The 19,779-nt window shown below is 37.0% G+C and overlaps 1 protein-coding gene across 3 annotated transcripts in view; it reads left to right on the top strand.

The window, feature by feature from the left end:
* Positions 1-19,779, top strand: part of EML5 (EMAP like 5) — a 144,108-nt gene that overhangs the window by 15,225 nt on the left and 109,104 nt on the right. For all 3 annotated transcript variants that reach the window (XM_004376655.2, XM_023731680.1, XM_023731681.1), the window contains exons 2-4: positions 476-635; positions 15,919-16,017; positions 18,609-18,677. In XM_004376655.2, the coding sequence (XP_004376712.1) occupies positions 476-635; positions 15,919-16,017; positions 18,609-18,677 (328 nt within the window). The remainder of the gene's footprint in view (positions 1-475; positions 636-15,918; positions 16,018-18,608; positions 18,678-19,779) is intronic.

Genomic DNA, 19,779 nt, shown 5'->3' with positions numbered 1-19,779 from the left:
AGCAACTCAGTCCCTCGGGGAGTTTGGATCTGTCCATGGGGCCTCCATGACCTTTCCTTGTACAGGTTGTGTTAGTTTCCCCTGTATTGTGTACTGTCTGATCCTTCACCCAAGATACCACTTATCTATTGCCTATTTAATATTCCCCCCGCACCCCTCCCATCCCTGGTAACCAACTTAACATAACTTTTTAAGTTGTTGTTACTAGTTGCCATTGAGTTGGCTCTGACTCATGGTGACCTTACAGATAACAGAATGAAGCATTGCCCGGTCCTGTGCCATTTCCATGATCTTTCATATATTTGAGCCCATTGTTGAGACTGTTGTGTATAAAAGTTAATTTATGTTAAAACAAGATTATTTAAAATGGATAAATGAGGTCTAATTTTCATAGTTAACATGTACAAATGTTATCAAAAAGTATAAAAGCTCTGTAAGCAGTTATTTTAAGACTGTTTGCTTATTTATTTTGCAGCCTTGCCTTGCATCCTGAACGAGTATTAGTAGCAACAGGACAAGTTGGGAAAGAACCTTATATCTGTGTCTGGGATTCATACACTGTGCAGACCATATCAGTGCTGAAGGATGTTCATACACATGGTATAGCTTGCTTAGCATTCGACTTAGATGGGCAGGTATGTGATAATTTTTCTCCCTTTTCTAAATTTTCTTTTTTTAAATGAGTACTATAGGAAATGATTATAAATCTGTAAATATTAAATTGGACAGCAGGTGATGAAAAGTATATGTTTGTCCAACAATGGGGGGTAGGTGGTTGATATATATTAAAAAATGAGAACAACAAGGGGTTTTTATTTTATGGTATCATACCTTCTCAATTGAATTAGTTACTACCATGAAAACCAATGATTCTGATTGAGTGGAGTGTTACTTGTTATAGAAAATTTTACATACCAACCTTTTCCAGGTAGAGTATGTTGGTAAGACAGATGGAAGGCGGCTTAGGAAAATTAAGTTTCTCTATGTAGAGCTGTGTACATTTTAATTTTCAGTTATTTTAAACATTACCTATCTAAAGCTACATTTTTTATTGAAAAATATGAGACAATTCCTGTAATATGAGCTATTTTTACACAAAAATCCAAGTTCAAAATGAAGGATATAACCACCCCACTGACTGATCAGTTCCCCAATTTTTATCTACTCCTACTCAATTACTTAAAAAATATTAAATAAACCAGAAGCCTTCTTGTGGTGTTTTTATGAAACTTGTTACGCCTCAGACATATTTAAAAAGTGGTAAGAAAGTGCGTTTTTGCAACTGTGGTTATAGTCTTTAAAAGGTCTTATGTTAAAATTAGACATTAAAATCATTTTAACTTTTAGAAAATTTTTAGTTATCTTCAATTCGTAAAATTGGTATATCTGGATTTTACAGAAGCAGATTGCAGTGTACATTCCCTTAAAAATGTTACCCAGTGGATGTTTTTTATGTAACTGAGGAATAGCTTCTTTGGGTAACATAGATTAATATGAGTTTCTCATAAGAGTCTGGTAACAGTTCTGTAAAGGCTTAAATCTCCTATTCTGGGGAAAATGTACTTCTAGATTTGAAATCATTATATAGCACTGATTGGCAATTACAGAACCTCAACTTATGTTTCATTTTGCTATTTCAAGTCCCTTAATTTTCTCTTATCAGAATTTCTCTCATTTTCCTCTTTAAAGGGAAGAGAATAATACTTAGTCGAAACTGACTTGACAGGAGCTGGTTACTGGTTAAACTAATTCACAGGAGCGTAGAAACAAACCTATAAGGATTTTAAAAATCACTTATGAAAGGTGTTGTGAAATCCGAGATGTTTTAACTGTAAATGTCTGTACACTTTATATATAGGTGTTTTCCTTTTAACTTAAAAATTGCCTTTTCTTAATGTAATACAGTGCATTGTTGAGGAATGCCTCATATATCCAAGGAGAAATCGTTCCCTTAGTTTTCACTAGTTGAAAACCTTTAATTTAGCTTATTTTGAGCAACTTGAAAGAAAAGTCTTGGGTACATTGATTTGACTGTTGCAGAGCTTCATGTGGTACTTAAAAGTTTAAGCTTATAAAAACCATAATAACAAAAGGTTATTTAGCACATACTAAGTGCCAGACATTGTGCTAAGCCTGCATTATCTCATTTAATCCTCACAACAACACTATGAAATAGATACTATTATTATCTCTATTTTACAGATAAAGAAACTGAGACTTAGAGAGGTTAAGTAACTTACCGCAGGTTACACAGCTAGTAAATGGAGCCAGAGCGGAACCCAGGTTAGTCATACACCAAAGCTCATGTTTTTAACTACAATGCTGTACTGCCTCCCAAACTTGTAATTTAGGAGGTGGTTGTTATACTTCTAAAGGAATTTATCCATTTCAAGAACAGTTAAAGCTAATATTGTAAGGAACTGTTACCTATTGAAGATTAAGTTACAATTTTTTTCTAAAATTATGTTAATTAAAAAATACTTACAAAATATATTTGAGAGAATTTATCTATCAATATGCTTGTATCTATAGACTATTTATGGGATACCAAGTAGGAAATACTAAATAATTTTTGCATTTTCTACTAGATTTGAAGCTGTAAGTAATCTTTTAAGATTTGTCCGGTGAATGAGTTTCCTAGTTCATGGTAATGCTAAATGTTCTTTTTTCCCAGAGGCTTTCTTTTAATTGGATTGAGTATCCACGCTAATACAGGCAGTCTGCCTTATTGAGGATAATTAGTGCTTGAATGGTTATTTATATAAATCACATAAAACGGACTAAAATTTCATAGTAAATGGAGATGGGGGTGGGAGGAAGGAAAAGTTGGTACTTTCTCTTGAAAATGTACGCGTAATTTATAAAAATACATTTATCATATTAATTTAAGTTGTAATTGTGTAAAAATGATGTGGAGGCGGCATCTGACCTTTAACTTCACAAGGGGGAAGGAGGATCAAGATCAACAGCCCAAGGCTGATTCCTATGAGGCGAAGGTCAGACATGCCTCTTCTCTTCGCCATCTTTACTAATTCTGACACCAACCGTCCCTTCCACTGCACTCTCTTCTCTGCTGAGTTCGATAATTCACTGCAGTGGCCACACAGAACTCACAGACAATACTCACGTTTATGGGGCTTACTAAGGAAGTAACAGGTTACAATTGAGGTTCAGGAATGCTCAGGATACAGTTCTTCCATCAGGACAGTCTCTTCTCAGCTGTGCTCACAGGTATGCCTTTCTGACCCCTTGGCCTCTGCCCTACTCAGGCAAGTGTTACAGAGCTCTTTTAGCTCTGCCAATAAGTGCCCCAGAGGCACCCTACTCTGCCGGCAAGCCTCCTGCCCAAAGGCACTCAGCTTTCTTGCTCTGTGGGCCGGGAAGCCCACCATGCCGTCTCCTGCCATCGTTTCTCTGCCACCACTTCTCGAGAGCTCTCTCTCTCCGTCTCTGTCTCCTGGTTCCAGGAGCTTCTCAGCCCAGTGAGTCCAAAGGACACACACTCTGCTCCTGGCTGATTTTCCTTGGTGGTGATCGGATTCTCTCTCTGCTCTGGAATTGGCTCTCTTTTAAGGCAAAACTGACCAGTCCCTTTAGTGGGCCAAAATTGCCTTATTTGCACAGTCCCACCCAATTACTTGGGTGGGAGTTAAAAGACCATGTCTAGAAAGGCCACACAAAAGTGATCCATTGCACCGCAAATTGCAACTATTGGCCAATTTGTAGAATGAAATAAGAATAAACTGTTAATTTTTTTCTTACATAATTTTGTCAGTTAATTCTGGTACAAAATAAAATGCTTCAGTTTACCTTTGGCTTTTGCCGCATGGATATGTTGTTTATTGTTGCTGTTGAATCGATTCCAACTCATAATGACCCTTTGTACAACAAAAGGAAACACTGCCGGGTCCCATGCCATCCTCACAGTCATTGTTATGCTTGAACTTATTGTTGCAGCCACTGTGTCAGTCCATCTTGTTGCAAGTCTTCCTCTTTTTCTCTGACCCTGTCCTTTACCAAGCATGATGTCCTTTTCCAGGGATTGGTCCATCCTGATCACAGGTCCAAAGTATGTGAGACAAACTCTTGCCATCCTTGCTTCTAATGTGCATTCTGGTGGTACTTCTAAGACAGATTTGTTCTTTCTTCTGGCAGTCCACGGTATGTTCGATATTCACCAACACCATAATTCAAAGGCGTGAGTTCTTCTTTGGTCTTCCTTATTCATTGTCTAGCTTTCACATGCATATGAGGCGATTGAAAACACCATGGCTTGGGTCAGGTACACCTTAGTCCTCAAAGTGACATCTTTGCTTTTTAACACTTTAAAGAGATCTTTTACAGCAGATTTGCCCAATGCAATACATCGTTTGATTTCTGGACTTCTTAAGGGTGTTGATTGTGGATCCAAGTAGAATGAAATTCTTAACAACTTCAGTCTTTCCTGTTTATCATGATGTTGCTTATCGGTCGAGTTACGAGAATTTTTGTTTTATTTTGAGGCGTAATCCATACTGAAGGCTGTGGTCTTTGATCTTCATCAGTTCATGCTTCAAGTCATCTTCACTTTCAGCAAGCAAGGTTGTGTCATCTGTATATCACAGGTTGTTAATATGTCTTCTTCAATCCTGATGCCTGTTCTTCTACATATAGTCCAGCTTCTTGGATTATTTGCTCAGCATACAGTTTGAATAGGTATGGTGAAAGGATACAACCCTGACGCACACCTTTCCTGACATTAAACTACGCAGTGTCCCCTTTTTCTGTTCGATTGACTACCTCTTGATCTAAGTACAGGTTCTTCATGAGCACCATTAAGTGTTCTGGAATTCCCATTCTTTGTGGTGTTATCCATAATTTGTTGTGGTCCACACAGTCGAATGCCTTTGTATAGTCAACATAACACAGGTAAATATCTTTCTGGTATTCTCTGCTTTCAACCAGGATCCATCTAACATCAGCAGTGATATTGCTTGTTCCACTCTCTTCTGAATCGGGCTTGAATTTCTGGCAGTTCCCTGTCGAAGTACTGCTGCAACTGCTTTTGAATGATATTTAGCAAAATTTTACTTATGTGTGATATTAATTATATCATTCGGTAATTTCTGCATTGTGTTGGATCACCTTTCTTTGGAATGGGCACAAATACGCATCTCTTCCAGTGGGTTGGCCAGGTAGCTGTCTTCCAAATTTTTTGGCCTAGACAAGTGAGCACTTCCAGTTTGCATCCATTTGTTGGAACATCCCAGTTGGTATTCTGTCAGTTCCTGGAACCTCCTTGTTTTTCGCCAGTGCCTTCAGTGCAGTTTGGACCTCTTCCTTCAGTACCATTGGTTCTTGATCATATGCTGCCTCCTGAAATGGTTGAACATCGACTGATTCTTTTTGGTACAGTGACTCTGTATTTCTTCCTTCTTTTGATGCTTCATGCATCATTCAGCATTTTGCCCATGGAGTGCTTTCGTATTGCAGCTCGAGTCTTGAATTTTTTCTTCAGTTCTTTAAGTTTGAGAAATGCGGAGAATGTTCTTCCGTTTTGGTTTTCTAACTCCAGGTCTTTGCACATTTTATAATAATACTTTACTTTGTATCCTGGAGCCACCCTTTGAAATCATCTGTTCAGCTCTTTTACTTCTTCGTTTCTTCCATTCACTTTAGCTACTCTACGTTCAAGAGCAAGGTTCAGAGTCTCCTCTGACATCCATTTTGATGTTTTCTTTCTTTCCTGTCTTTTTAATGACCTCTTGCTTTCTTCATGTACTATGTGCTTGATGTCATTCCACAACTCATCTGGTCCTTGGTCATATTTTTCTTACGTAATTTTGTCAGTTATGTTCTAGTACAAAATGAAATGCTTCAGTTTGCCTTTGGCTTTTGCCGCAAGATTATAAAGAGGGTCATTTTTTCATTTTTGCAAAAAACATTAGAGGGCTTCATTCATTTTTTTGTTATCCCTTGATATCTAGGCATAGCTCAAGTGCTTACTATATTATCGTCCTTGAAGTTTACTGTTTTATTGCTCTGCCAGATCCTGACTTCTCATGGCTCTATGCATAACTTGGCCAGAATTTACTCCATAAAATCCTGCTTCTTTGCAAAATTTGTTACTTCCCTTTTCAACTTTGTAACAGTGAGTTCTTATATAATATACACTGAGATCACAGGACCGCTCTACTAGAATCTTTTAAGTGTAATTGTCCATTATTTGAAGATGTTTCACAGTTACAGAAACTCATGGGATACTTCTCATTGTGCATGTATTAGGACATTTCTCGTATTTGAGTACTTGGTGCGCTTGAATTTTTAATAGATACTTCCAATTCTATTAATGGACACAAATAAGATTTTATTTGGGAATAGGATCAGGAAGAATAGGAGGAATTTGGAAAACTGGATAGAGGCTTCTTCCTTCCTTCTCCTTCTCCACCTGTTACTTATTAGTTATCTTTAAAGAAGTCTCTCCATTTACCTGCTTCTTAAATGTCAGTGTTCTTCAGGAGGCTGTAGCCTTCTTTTCTTTTACTCTTCTTTCTGGGTGATTATCTATATCCATGATTTGAACTCCCATATCAGTTAACAGTGACCCAGGCATCTCTCTTCAACTCCAAATACCCTCTTGAATGTCCTATAGATATTTACATATCTAAAACTCAATTCTCTCTTGATTCCAACTCTATCAAAAAAAACAAAGCCTACTCTTTTTCCTGACTCTGGCCTACCTCTCCAGCCTCGTGTCCTGACACTTTCCTGTCCTCAGCCATACGGAATTACTGGCACTTTGTTGAAAGCACTGTGATCTCTCTAAGAGAATCCTGGTATCCCTTGTTATGAATTGCACTCTTGTACCTGACATTTCTTGCTGTGTCTTCCAAGATACAGTTAAAGCTTCACTTTTGCTAGAAAACTTTCTTTACCCTCTTCCTCACATCCCTAGTCTGGACTGAATGTAAGAAAAATCTGGTAAAGTTAAAAATGATAGAAAACTAGAAGAAGACATAGTAGTTATTGTATTGTTTCTACATCTTCCTCTCTGCTGTAGCTAACCTGTGCTTAATCCATTGGCCTTGAGTTGATTCCGACTCATAGTGACCCTATAGGACAGAGTAGAGCTGCCCCATAGCGTTTCCAAGGAGTGGCTGGTGGATTCGAACTGGCAACCTTTTGATTAAAAGCCTAGGTCTTAAGTGCTGTGCCACCGGGGCTCCTAATCTATGCTTAGGGAGATCGATTTTGACCATTGATACGTTTTCAGGACTGCAGAGGAAGTGCTCCAAGGTCTAATTTGTTATTGCCTATATAGAGGTATAGAGCCCTGGTGGTGCTGTGGTTAAGAGCTACAGCTGCTAACCAAAAGGTTGGCAGTTTAAATCCACTAGCTGCTCCTTGGAAACCCTATGGGGCAGTTCTGCTCTGTCCTATAGGTTTGCTGTGAGTTGGAATCGACTCGAAGGCAATGGGTTTGTTTGTTTTGTTTTTTTTTAATACAGAGCGGTATGATTTGAGGCTCTATTGGGATATGTAGAGTTGTACAGCTTTTGGCCACTTGTGGTTTGCAATATGTGCATGATGAGCTGAGCCATCAAAGACACACTGATAGAAAGGACAGTGCCCCTCTGACTATTCCTCTGTTTCTACCTGCCCTGTAAAGAGACTTGATGACACAGTGGTTAAGCACTAGGCTGCTAACTGAAAGATTGGCAGTTCTAAACCACCAGCTGCTCTGTGGGAGAAAGATGTGGCAGTCTGCTTCCGTAAAGATTACAGCCTTGGAAACCCTATGGGGCATTTCTACTAAGTGGAGCCCTGGTGGCGCAGTGGTTAAGAGCTACAGCTGCTAACCAAAATGTCAGCAGTTCGAATCCACCAGCCTTTCCTTGGAAACCCTATCGGGCGGTTCTGCTCTGTCCTATAGGGTCACTATGAGTTGGAATCAACTCAGTGGCAACAGGTTTGGGTTTTTTGGGTAAGATTTTAGCATCTATACAATAAGTTATAGCAAGAGGTAGGTATCATTGTTCTGGCTAGATATTTACTGATACCCTCTGGTTCCCAACTATTAAAAGACTCAGGAGAACAAATCCATCTCTTTAAGAAGGGATCCATTTTAGGGCTCGCTCTCTCGTCAGAGTATCTCTCCTTGGGTTAAAACTACATTGATTTAATTACTATTGCTTTATATTACATCCTTATATCCAGTAAGGCAAGCCTTCTCCACCCTATTTTTCTTCTTTAGGTGTTTTTTGGCCCTTCTTTACCTTGGCCTGCCTTTCCCCAACCTCCTCGAATAATTGCTTCTTAAGTTCCGCAAGAACCCATGAAGTAGCTTGAATTTATAGATTAAGGGAAAATTGACATCTAATTAAGCATTTCTATGCATGAACATGGTGTGTCTTTCCATTTACTTAGTCATTATTTAATGTCCTTACAATAAAATTTTACAACGTTCTCCACATCTTTGTTAGATTCAAAATTACGTACTTTGGATTTTTTTTATTGCTGTTGTAAATACAATTGATATATCTAGCCACTTTCTAAACTTTGTCATTAATTCTATTTATGTAGACAGTCATTTTTTGGGAACAAGAACAATTTGTTTCTCTATTCCAATTTTGCCCTCCCCCCTTTTTTACTTCCTTCCCTGGCTAGTATAATGTTTAATAAAAGTGGGAATAATGGCCATCTTTGTCTGATCCTAATCTGAAGAGAAAACTTTCACATTTCACCATTGAGTGTGATATATATATACGTTTTAGTGTCCTATTCCGGTTAAAGGAGATTTCCTTCTATTCCAGGTTTACTAAAAGCTGTTTTTATTTTTTTTTTAAAGAAGGAAAGCCTGTTGAATGTTATCAAACTATTTTTTCTAAAACTATTGTGATGATTTTTTTTCCTGCTATAATCTGGTAATGTGGTGAATTACATGAGTTGGGGTGTGTGTGTGTGTGTGTGTGTGTGTGTGTGTGTGTGTTTGTTTATGTTTGTATGAGATGTTAGTATGAATGAAAGCAACTCTGCATTTTGGGGTAAGTCTAATTTTCATGGTGTAATTTTTTTTTTCTTTTTTACATTTGATGCATCATATTTGTCAATTTTTGTTTGTGGTTTTTGTATCTGCTTATTGAATAAGATTGACCAGTAATAGCTTATTATTGTACTGTCTTTTTCTGGTTTGGTATCAAGATTTCCTCTTTTTCTGTTATCTAAAAGTATTTGTTTATAATTACCTGTTCTTTGAAAGATTAGTAGAAATCACCTGAAAAGCATCTGGGTTTGACGTTTTCTTCGTGGAAACATTTTAAACTACTGATTCAGTTTCTTGAACGGTAATATATATATTTTCTTGAGTCAATAAGTATTTCCTTTGTTTTACTTTCTTTGGATTCTTTTTAAATTTTTGACATGGATGCTTAGCTTATTGTTTTTAAGCCTTTCTTTTTTCTAATAAATGGATGTAAATATATAAATATCCTTCTAAGCACTACTGGGAAACCCTGATGGCATAGTGATTAAGAGCCACGGCTGCTAACCAAAAGGTCGGCAGTTCGAATCCACCAAGCACTCCTTGGAAACACTGTGGGGCAGTTCTACTCTGTCCTGTAGGGTCGCTATGAGTTGAAATCGACTCGATGACAACTCAACAGCACTGTTGTAGCTGTATCCCATAAATTTTGATATGGAGTGTTTTTGTTCATTTTAATTTGCTTTGTGATTTCTTCTTTGACCTATGAACTATGTATAAGTGGTCTTTTAAATTCTCAAATGTATGGCTTGTGCCTAGCTATTTTATTACTTTTTAACTTAACTACATTATAAGCTCAAACCAGTTATTCTAAAAGTGTAGAGGCTTGCTTTATGGCCTAATATGTCATCAGTTTTTCTTTCTTTTTTTTAAGTATTCTTTGTGTCTAAATAGAATATGCATTCTCCAGTTGTTGGGCTGATGCAGTGTTCCATACTAGGGGTCAGCAAACTTTTTCTTATGGGGCCAGATAATGAATATTTTAAGCTTGTAAGCCAGGCGGTCTCTGATGCAGCCATTCAACTCTGCTGCTATAGTGCAAAAGCAGCCATAGACATTATGTAAACAAATGGGCGTGGCTGTGTTACAATAAAATTTTTGTAGTGAGTCGGAATCAACTCATTGGCAATGGGTTTGTTTTTTGGGGTTAGTGTGCCTGCTATACCCATTAAGTGTGTGGTTAAAATCTTCTTTAGCCATATAGATTTTTTTTTTTTTTTTAAATCAATTGAGAGAAGTGTGTGTAAGTCTTCTGTGATGATAAATTTGCTGATTTTTCTTTAAGGTGCTGACAATTTTGCTTTATGTAATTTGAGGCTATTTTATGAGATGTACCTAATTTCATTTTACATCTTCTAGGTGCAAAGACCCTCTTTTTCTTGTAATGCTTTAGAGTTTATTTTGTCTGATATTAATAAAACTAATACAACATTTTTATTTGGTTGGTATTTGCTTAGTATATCTTTTCCTATTCTTTTAACGTCAATATTTTTCTTCCTTTAGGCTTCAGGTGTGCCTCTTGTAAACAACATATACCTGTATAGCTGGATTTTTGTTTTTAAAATCATCTGCAAGCTGTGACTTTTGAGACTTTAGTCCATTCACATGTATTATGAACATAAGTAGATTTATTTATCATCTTATTTTATGCTTTCTGTTGGCCTCACTTTTTCTGTTTCTCTGACTTCTGTTTTTTCGTCCTATCTTTTGTTTTCTTACTCCATTTTGTTTCCTCTGCTAGTTTGGAAGTTATTTTCTCTATGTCTAGCTTTTTAGTGGGTTTCCTAGATATATTAAGATGCTTACTTAACAAAGTCTAAAGTTAATTAACATTTTTACCCTTCTGAATAATACAGGGACATCAGGATTTTAACTCTGGTTGCCTCCCTATTAACATATAAGCTACATTATTTTGCCCTGTAAATTAATATTATTCTTTTATAAAGTCAATATTTGTTAAGATTTCTAATGTATTTCCCAGTACACCCACTCCTCACGAATCGACATGATTAGGCTCCAAAGACCAGATTGTTATGCAGAAATTGGCATTACGTGAAAATGGAGGATGACCACATCAGATCTAGAATGGAGGATGACTGCCATCATTACATAAGTGCCAAATTACATCATTACTTAACTGCCAAATCACTGAGAATCATGGCCTAGCCAAGTTGACACATAACTTTAACCATCACAGCAGCATTACTCTCACCTCACATCTCAGTGTTTGTTACTGAAGACGTATGTTGTTAACGCGCGAAATAGTCACATAGCAGATGTTTTACTGTTGTCGTAAATGCAAAATGTCAGATAGTGAGGTCACCTGTAAGTGGGAAGTAGGTGTAGTTCATTCATTCAGGAAATATTTATTGGGCTCTTGCCATGAATTAGATACTGTTCTAGGTACTATCAGTAGAGCAGTTAACAAACCCGCAAGAATTTCTGCCATTAAAGAGCATATGCTCTAATCAGGAGAGACAGACCATAAAAAAAGAAATAAAGTATATGTCTTAGGCTGGGTTCTCTAGAGGAACAAAACCAGCAAAGCATATGTATATAAATGTATAGAGAGAAAGATTTATTTCATGGAAATGGCTCACATAGTTGTGGAGGTTGGCAAGCCCCAAATCCATGAGTCAGGTTTCAGGCTGAAGGCCTCTCCTGACTCACATGGTTGCAGGGGCTGACGAGCCCAGAAATCAGCAGGTCAGATGGCAGGCTGTTGGCTCACGTCCCAAGAACCAGAGGTCAGATGATGACAAGTCAGATGCAGGATCAAGAGAAAGAGAACTTTTCTAGAGCATCCATATATATTAGATGCAGGCCGCACCCCCAAGGAAATTTCGCTTACATCAGATTACAAAATGGAGGATAATTACATAATACTGAGAATCACGGCCTAGCCAAATTGACACACAACATTAACCATCACAGCATATAATATGACAGATGGTGGTAAGTGCTTTGGTGAAAAAATGCTTTAGTATCAGGAGTGTGCCTGGAATATTTGAGGAGTGGTAAGGGGCCTGGAGAGCAGTAAGTCAGGTGGAGACTGGTAGGAAATGAGGTTAGAGCATTAGTAGCGGGTACATACTATATATGGACTTTCGATTTTATATGAAATAATTTGGAAGTGTGTAAGGATAGGGTTAACTTGCAGTTGGTCTGTGGTGGCCCTGTGCTTCTCTCTAGGGACTTTCAGAACCATGGTAATGACTATTGGCCAGCTGGCTAGTGATTTTTGATATTCTGGTTAAGGTTAGAAATTTTCCCCGAGGTGTTTGGTACCAGTTTGTGTGGTTTAACGCAAAAGCATGGATTAATGGACTGCGCTGGTTTACCTGGTTATATAGCCACTTTTGGGCTGTGTTATCAGTGGAATATAAAAGATCCTTCTGTAAATTTGGACCTTGGCTTTCCTGACTGAGATATCTTAGCCATATCCTGTTGGTTTGTGATCCAAAGGTGAATCACATGCTGTGTGACTGACTAGGAGAGGACCCTGGGGGCTGCACCTTGATGTTTCAGGACCTCCCTGATAGTACCATACGCTTTCTGCTCTTGTTTTTGTCAATAATCTTCCATGAGTGTACCTTCTAGTGTCTTGGAATCTGTCTTAGTTATGTAGTGCTGCTATAACAGAAATACCACAAGTGGGTGGCTTTAACAAACAGAAATTTAGTTTCTTACAGTTTAGGAGTCAATAAGTCCAAATTCAGAGTGCCAGGTCTAGAAGGCTTTCTCTCTCTGTTGGCTCTGGGGGAAGGTCCTTCTCTCTTTCCAGCTTCTGTTTCTTGGTTCCTTGGAGATCTCATGGAGGGTGGCATTTATCTTCCCCCATCTGTGCTTGCTTGGTTTGTTCTTTTATATGTCAAGAGATTGATTTAAGACACACCCTACACTAAAAATGCCTCATTAACATAACAAAGAAAATCCTATTCCCAAATGGGATTATAACCACAGATATAGTAGGATTTATAATACATATTTTTGGGGGTCACAGTTCAGTCCATAACAGAGTCCTTTTAATCATCCAGCCACATGTAATTGTTCCAGGAAGATGTTGGACAAAGGAGTGACATGTTCTGACCTATGTTTTAAAAGAATATCTCTGGCTACTGTGTGGAGAATAAACTGTAGGTGCAAATGGGGACAAGAGAAGAAGCAGGAAGAACATGTAGGAGGCTGTGGCAATAATGCATGTGAGAAATAATGGTGGATTGGATTTAGTTGAGAGAGGCAGAAGTAGTGAGAAGTAGTCAGATGCTGGAAATATTCTGAAAGTAGAGTCTACATGGTTTGTTGATGAATTGGAGATGAGAAAGTAAAAGAGTCTCTTCTGCCTAAAATATATCCTGTAGAATTCCCTCGAGTAAGTTAGTGGTAAATTGTATTAGATTGTTTTGTAAGTCTCTTATTTATCTTTGATTCTTAAAAGATTGCTTTATTGGTATAAAAATCCAGATTGACAGTTATTTTATCAAATTGCAGATTTTTTCTACTGCTTACTGGCTTCCATTGTTGAATCGTCAGCTGTCAGTCTAATTGCCGTTCCTTTTTAGGAAATTTTTTTTTTTCTCTTTGCCTTGGTGTTCTGCAGTTTAACTATGGGTTGTCTAGGTGTGATTTCTTCCCTCCCTCTCTGCCTCTCTCCCCTCTTACCTTCTTTCTTCTCTTCATCTCTTCCTTCCTTAGGCTGCTTGAGATTTGTTCTATATCTGAGGATTGGTGTGTGGATAATTCTGGTAAATTTTTAGCCATTATCTTAGAATATTATCTCCTCATTTTGTCTATCATTGCTGTCAGGATCTCTGATTAGACATACAGTAATTTTCTCAACCATTTCAAGAGGTAGCATGTAATCACAAACTGATAGTATTGAAGGAAAAAGTCCAAATTCATAGAGACAGAAGGGAGATTAGAAGTTATCTGGGTCTTCTAGGGGGGCAGGGAGGGAATGGGGAGCTATTGCTTAATAGGTACAAAGTTTTGTTTGGGATGATAAAAAAAATTTTGGAAATAGATAATGGTGATGCTTAAACAACATTGTGAATGTACTTAGTGCCACTGAATTGTACACTTAAAATGGTTAAAATAGTAAATTTGATGTTATATTTTATCACAGTAGAAAGGAAGGAGCAATATCAATCTATACACATTCTCTCCAAAATGGGGGAGGGGGAACACTTTCCAACTCATTTTATGAATCTGTTATTACCCTGATATCTATACCATAAAAATCCATTATAAGGAAACTTCAGGTCAATATCGCTCATGAGTATAATGCAAAATTCTTTAACAAAGTGTTGGCAAATCAAAGTCCCTGAACTCTAGGCTCTGTCTTCTCAAATCAGCAAGACTGCCAGGCTCCATTGGGGTTTCACCTTCCTGTGCTGTAGTCCGAAATTACCTCTTAGACAAAAGCTAAGGCTATAGGGTCACTGTGAGTTGGAATTGACTTGACAGCAAAGGTTCTTTTTTTTAAGGCAATTGCAGAACTCACCTTGTTTGTTTTCTCTCTCTCGGGGTTCATAGTGCTTAGCTACCTGTTACCAATGTCTGAAAACTTGTTTCATTCAAGTTGTTTAAAACAGGAGGGCAAGTTCATATTCTAATACTCCTTCATGGCTAGAAGTCTGTCTTTCATGTTTCTTAACTTCTCATATATTTTCCATCTTACTGTCTCTCTTCTCTTTTCAGCTCTGTCTCTTCATCTCCCTCTAATCTGCTATTTAACTATTCCATTGAGTTTTTAATTTCATTTTTCAGTTTTAGAAGCTCCATTTGCTGCTTCTTCAGTTCTGTTAGATACTTTTTACAGTCTCATATTCTTTGCTTACATGTTCATAAACAGGTATTTTGAACCCTTTTATTTCTCTGTTCACATTAAGCGTATTTTATGTTATCTGATAATTCCAATGTCTGATTTTTTTTGAAGCGCTGAGTTTGCTCTTTGTTGTGACTTGTTGATTCTTACTCATAATCCTATATTTCCTTGTATTTGTGGGGTTTTTTAATTTGTTTATTTTTTGTTTATATTTTAAGCTTATTTTTTTTTTTTACAATTGCTACTTATAGGAATTCCTTGAAGCCTGGATTAAAGTTGCAGTTTTCCATGAAAGATTATATTTGCCTGTGTTAGAGTGTGGAAGATGGTTGTAGACACTACCAACCCTTAGGGCCACTCTGAATCAAACTTCCCACTTGAGAAATTCATGATTAGTGTGAATTTAGATCATAAAATCACATGAAGGCTGCCTGTGGTTACAAATTTTCAGTAGAAGTATTTTTCCCCCTTTATTTATTGCCCCTTCTTTAAAAGAGGATTGCTTCTTGTTTTCCCTTACTCTAAGGGAGTCACTGCTTTAGTCAGAGGTCTACAATTCAAATCCTCACCTTGGGTAAGCCCTATACTGTATCTCGTATTCCTGTTCAGCCTACAGAACAAAAATCAGGGTTAGCAGGATTCAGGCAATGCCTTTAGGGTAAAGTAGGTATAGGTGCTTTCTTACTTACCAGGATTTTTAATGGAAATCACTTTATTTTTGTTCTCAGATTTCTTAATTTCTTGCCATCTCAGGGATGCATTTAAAAACATGTTTTCACATTTCATCTAGCATTTTTAGTTTTTAGAAGGAGAGATATTCAGGTATTTGTCAGTCCTACTGTTAGAAATGGAGGTCTCTGTTCTGTTTCTTAATGTGAAGAACTACATGTATGTGCAAATAATAACAAGATGAAATATATCCAGCCTTTCTTTATGAGGTCTATAAAATATAGTTGTGTAAGTTTTGATGTTTATAAAACCCATGAGTGGACTTTTCTTGCCATTTGTAATATGGTTCCTCTTTGCTTTGTTTGCTTTTTTATTCTTCATTGACTCCTTGGATGTAATTCAGCGCTTGGTTTCAGTTGGACTCGATTCAAAGAATACAGTTTGTGTTTGGGATTGGAAAAAGGGAAAAATGTTATCTATGGCTCCTGGTCACACAGATAGAGTAAGTATTCCCCTTTGGAGTTCTAATGCGTACTGGATGGGAAAGGGCCAGAAAAGAGTTCAGAGGATTTTATTATCCTGTGTTTTGTTATTGACAGATAGGTTCTATGTAACTGAAAAATTTCAAGTACAGTTGAAAATACCCATAAAACTTTAGAATGCATATGTATTATAGTACTCAAAAACATGGCTCAATATGTGTAATGTTAGGGCAAAACTTTTAAATTTGAAGACTAGTTAAGAATATATTTCTTATCCCAAGTAGTACAAAATCAATGTAAAGAATACTTTGTAGTCAGATTTTTAAATTAAATGTTATGCTGTTTTTATAAACACTGATAAAAAAAATTTTATCATAAACTCTTAAAAATGTCTATTTTCGTGTAGTATAATGCTAACCTGATCCAGCATAGGAGGCATAGTCAGTGATTCTATTTTAGGGGAATATATGAATCTCTAAAAATTGTATAGAAATCTTGAGTTGTTTGCATTTTGGAGAACAAACTGGGTTTTCAACAGATTCTTAAAGGGGCCTGTGACACACTCATACACACAGTTTAGATGGATATTAAAGTGTTAGCTATATTTATTTAGATAACTGTGTATTCTGACTTACTTAGTTCAAAATATTTCATACATTATTAGAACTTTGGATTTAATAAATAGGCCAGTTATTATGAAAAATGATACTGTCAATAGACTTTTTAAAAGTATTTTTATGGTTAGTATTTTAAAGTTGCACTGATACATTTTCATATAATCTGTATTATGGTGAGTTCAAATTAATTTGTAAGATGTCTTCTTTCTTCATTATCACTGAGGATTAATTCTTAGGTGAATATGCAGGTGTCAAAGGAACATAGTTAAGACTACCAGTTAGAAGAATAAACAAATTACTTTTTAAAAAATTTTCTTTTATTTATTATTAAATTACACGTTTCTAATGCATATTTTATTTCACCTGGGTTTTTCCTTATTTGATTTTATAATAAAATGATTTGTATGTATTTAGAATTTATGGAATCTTAGAAAAGAAGTAAGCCTGGGAATCCCCAAAGTTTAAGTTTAAGCTAATTTTGTTTCACCCAAATGAACAGTAAGAAAGTTAAAAAAAAATTTACTGTGAAATAAATGTTTATATTCTTTGTGTAAGAAATTCTGTGTGATAGCTGTAAAAACGTTCCCTATTTCTAACTGTTTAAGTGTAAGTGTATGTTCCATTCAGAATCTCTCCCTTCTAGAAGTTTTGTAGGCACCTGCCTTATGTCCTCAGACTGCTGTCAGGCTGATTCTGACTCATAGCGACCCTGTAGGACAGCCCCATAGGGTTTCCAAGACACTAATCTTTACAGAAGCAGACGGCCACATCTTCCTCCCACAGAGTGTCTGGTGGGTTCAAACTGCCAAGCTTTTGGTTAGCAGCGAAGCACTTAACCACTGCTGCCACCAGGGCTCCTACCCTTTTGCTCTGGGTCTATTAAATCATTCTTGTTATTTGTGGTCCAAGTTTTTTTTTTTTAATTAAAAATAGAGATGTTAATTTTCATCCTGTAAGTTGCTTCATGTAGTTTATAGAAACAGAAGTAGGTTTGTTCTTTATCATTTATGTATTTACTTTATTTCTCATAAAATTTTGAAATGTGGGATTTGGATTATTATTTATTGAGAGTTACTGGGTGGTGCAAATGGTTACTATGCTCTGCTGCTAACCAGAAGGTTGGAGATTTGAGTCTACCCAGAGGCACCTCAGGAGAAGGTCGTGGCGACCTACTTTTGAAAAAATCAGCTATTGAAAACCCTATGGAGCATAGTTCTAGTCTGACATACATGAGGTCAGCATGAGTCGGAATTGACTTGATAGCAACTGATTTATTGTATTAGGATAGTGTCTTAGGCTGGGTTTTCTAGAGAAGCAAAACCAGTGAAGCGTGTGTGTATGTGTATACACACACACACACACACATATACATATATACAGAGACAGAGACAGAGAGTTACCTCAAGGAAATAGCTCACGTGATTGTAGAGGCTGGCAAGTCCCAAGTCCATGGGTTAGTGTCAGTCTGGAGGCTTCTCTTGACTTGTATAGCCGCAGGGCTGACAAACCCAAGATCAGCAGGTCAGGTGGCAGGCCACTGGCTCACAGGCTGTGGAGGCTGATGAAATCCCAAGATGGGCAGGCAGTACGGCAGGCCACTGGCTCAAGTGCAAAGAAGTGGAGGTCAGATGATGACTAGCTGGATGCAAGTCCAGAGCAAGAGAAAGCTTTGCTAGAGCATTCATATATATACTGGATACAGGCCACACCCCCAAGGAAACTCCCTTACATCAGATCACAAAATGGAGGATAACTACATCATTACACAACTGCTGAAACACATCATTACGTAACTGCCAAATTATATCATTACATAACTGCCAAACTACATCATTACATTACTGTAAACCACTCAGAATCATGGCCCAGCTAAGGTGACATGCAAAATTAACCATCACAAATAGGTAGGGGTTTGGGCTATTTCGTCTGTTGGGTATGACATTAACATGATTCTGAAAATAAGTATTTTAACTAAAAATGTGATTTGTTTACAGATATTTGATATTTCTTGGGATTTGTACCAGCCAAATAAACTTGTCAGCTGTGGTGTAAAACATATCAAGGTACTAGAAGGATCTTGTTTTATAATAGTCATGTTTACTTAGTTCTCTGCCCCATGTACATATCACACTATTAACAATTTAAGGTAGTCTTAAGACTTTGACATTACTTTTTTAAGTGTCCAGGTTTTTAATGTTCTTACATTCAATCAAACAAATATTTATTGTGTAGGTAGTATGTGGGAGGCCTTACAAGGGATACAGATATGAATAGCAGATTAATAAACCACTCTCCATAAAGGAACTCACAGTGTAATGAACTAGAATTCACTGTGTACATCTTTTTTGTTCGTGTTTCATTTGCAAAGTAAAATGTGAGAATATTAAACCAGGTAAACTAAGAATTATTATTCACAGAGAGAATGGTGTACTAGGAGCAGCATGGATAGGGTTGGCTTTGCCCCTTACAGCTGTTTGACCTGGGATGAGTCAGGTTTAAAAGATGTGAGCTTTTAGTTTTCACATCTTAAAACTATGGCTGCTGTTACCACCCTTATAGAGTTGATGAGGATTAAGTAAGACAGTTTATGTTCAAATGCTTATCAAAGTGCCTAGCACATGGTCAGCTCTCTGAAAGTGTTAGTTACTTTTTCCTTTCTATATATTTGCTCTTTGATTTGACCTCAGCCTTTGATAGCCATTGTTTACTTTGCTTACGAAAGCCAAGGTTTTGCTTTATAATTATAGTTCAGGTTTTGAAGCCCATGTAGTCAATGATGATATTCATTCTTATGTTTAAAGTGATTTACTTCTAAATCAGCGCTGCAAATTGGAAATATTTGCTTTTCTTCCACTGTCTGATCCAACAGATCCTGATAACAGTTAATTCTTAGTGAGTAAGGTTTTGTGTTCACATTCTTTCTTTTGATAGGCTAGAAAACTAAGTCCCAGAGATGATCTGAAACTGTGCTGTCCAGTACAGTAGCTACTAGCTACATGTAGCTATTTAGTTTTAAGCTAATTAAAATTAAATAAAATTAAAATTTCATTTCTTCAGTCACATCAGCAGCCACATTTCAAATGCTCAAGAGCCACATGTAGCTAGTGATTATTTTACTGGGCAGCATAGATATACAGCATTTCTGTCATCACTGGAGGTGCTATT

The sequence above is a fragment of the Trichechus manatus genome, unplaced genomic scaffold, assembly GCF_000243295.1.
Source record: "Trichechus manatus latirostris isolate Lorelei unplaced genomic scaffold, TriManLat1.0 scaffold00045, whole genome shotgun sequence".
Lineage (NCBI taxonomy): Eukaryota > Metazoa > Chordata > Mammalia > Sirenia > Trichechidae > Trichechus > Trichechus manatus.
Note: the sequence above shows the minus strand (reverse complement) of the source record. Positions and strands in the feature narration are given on the sequence as shown.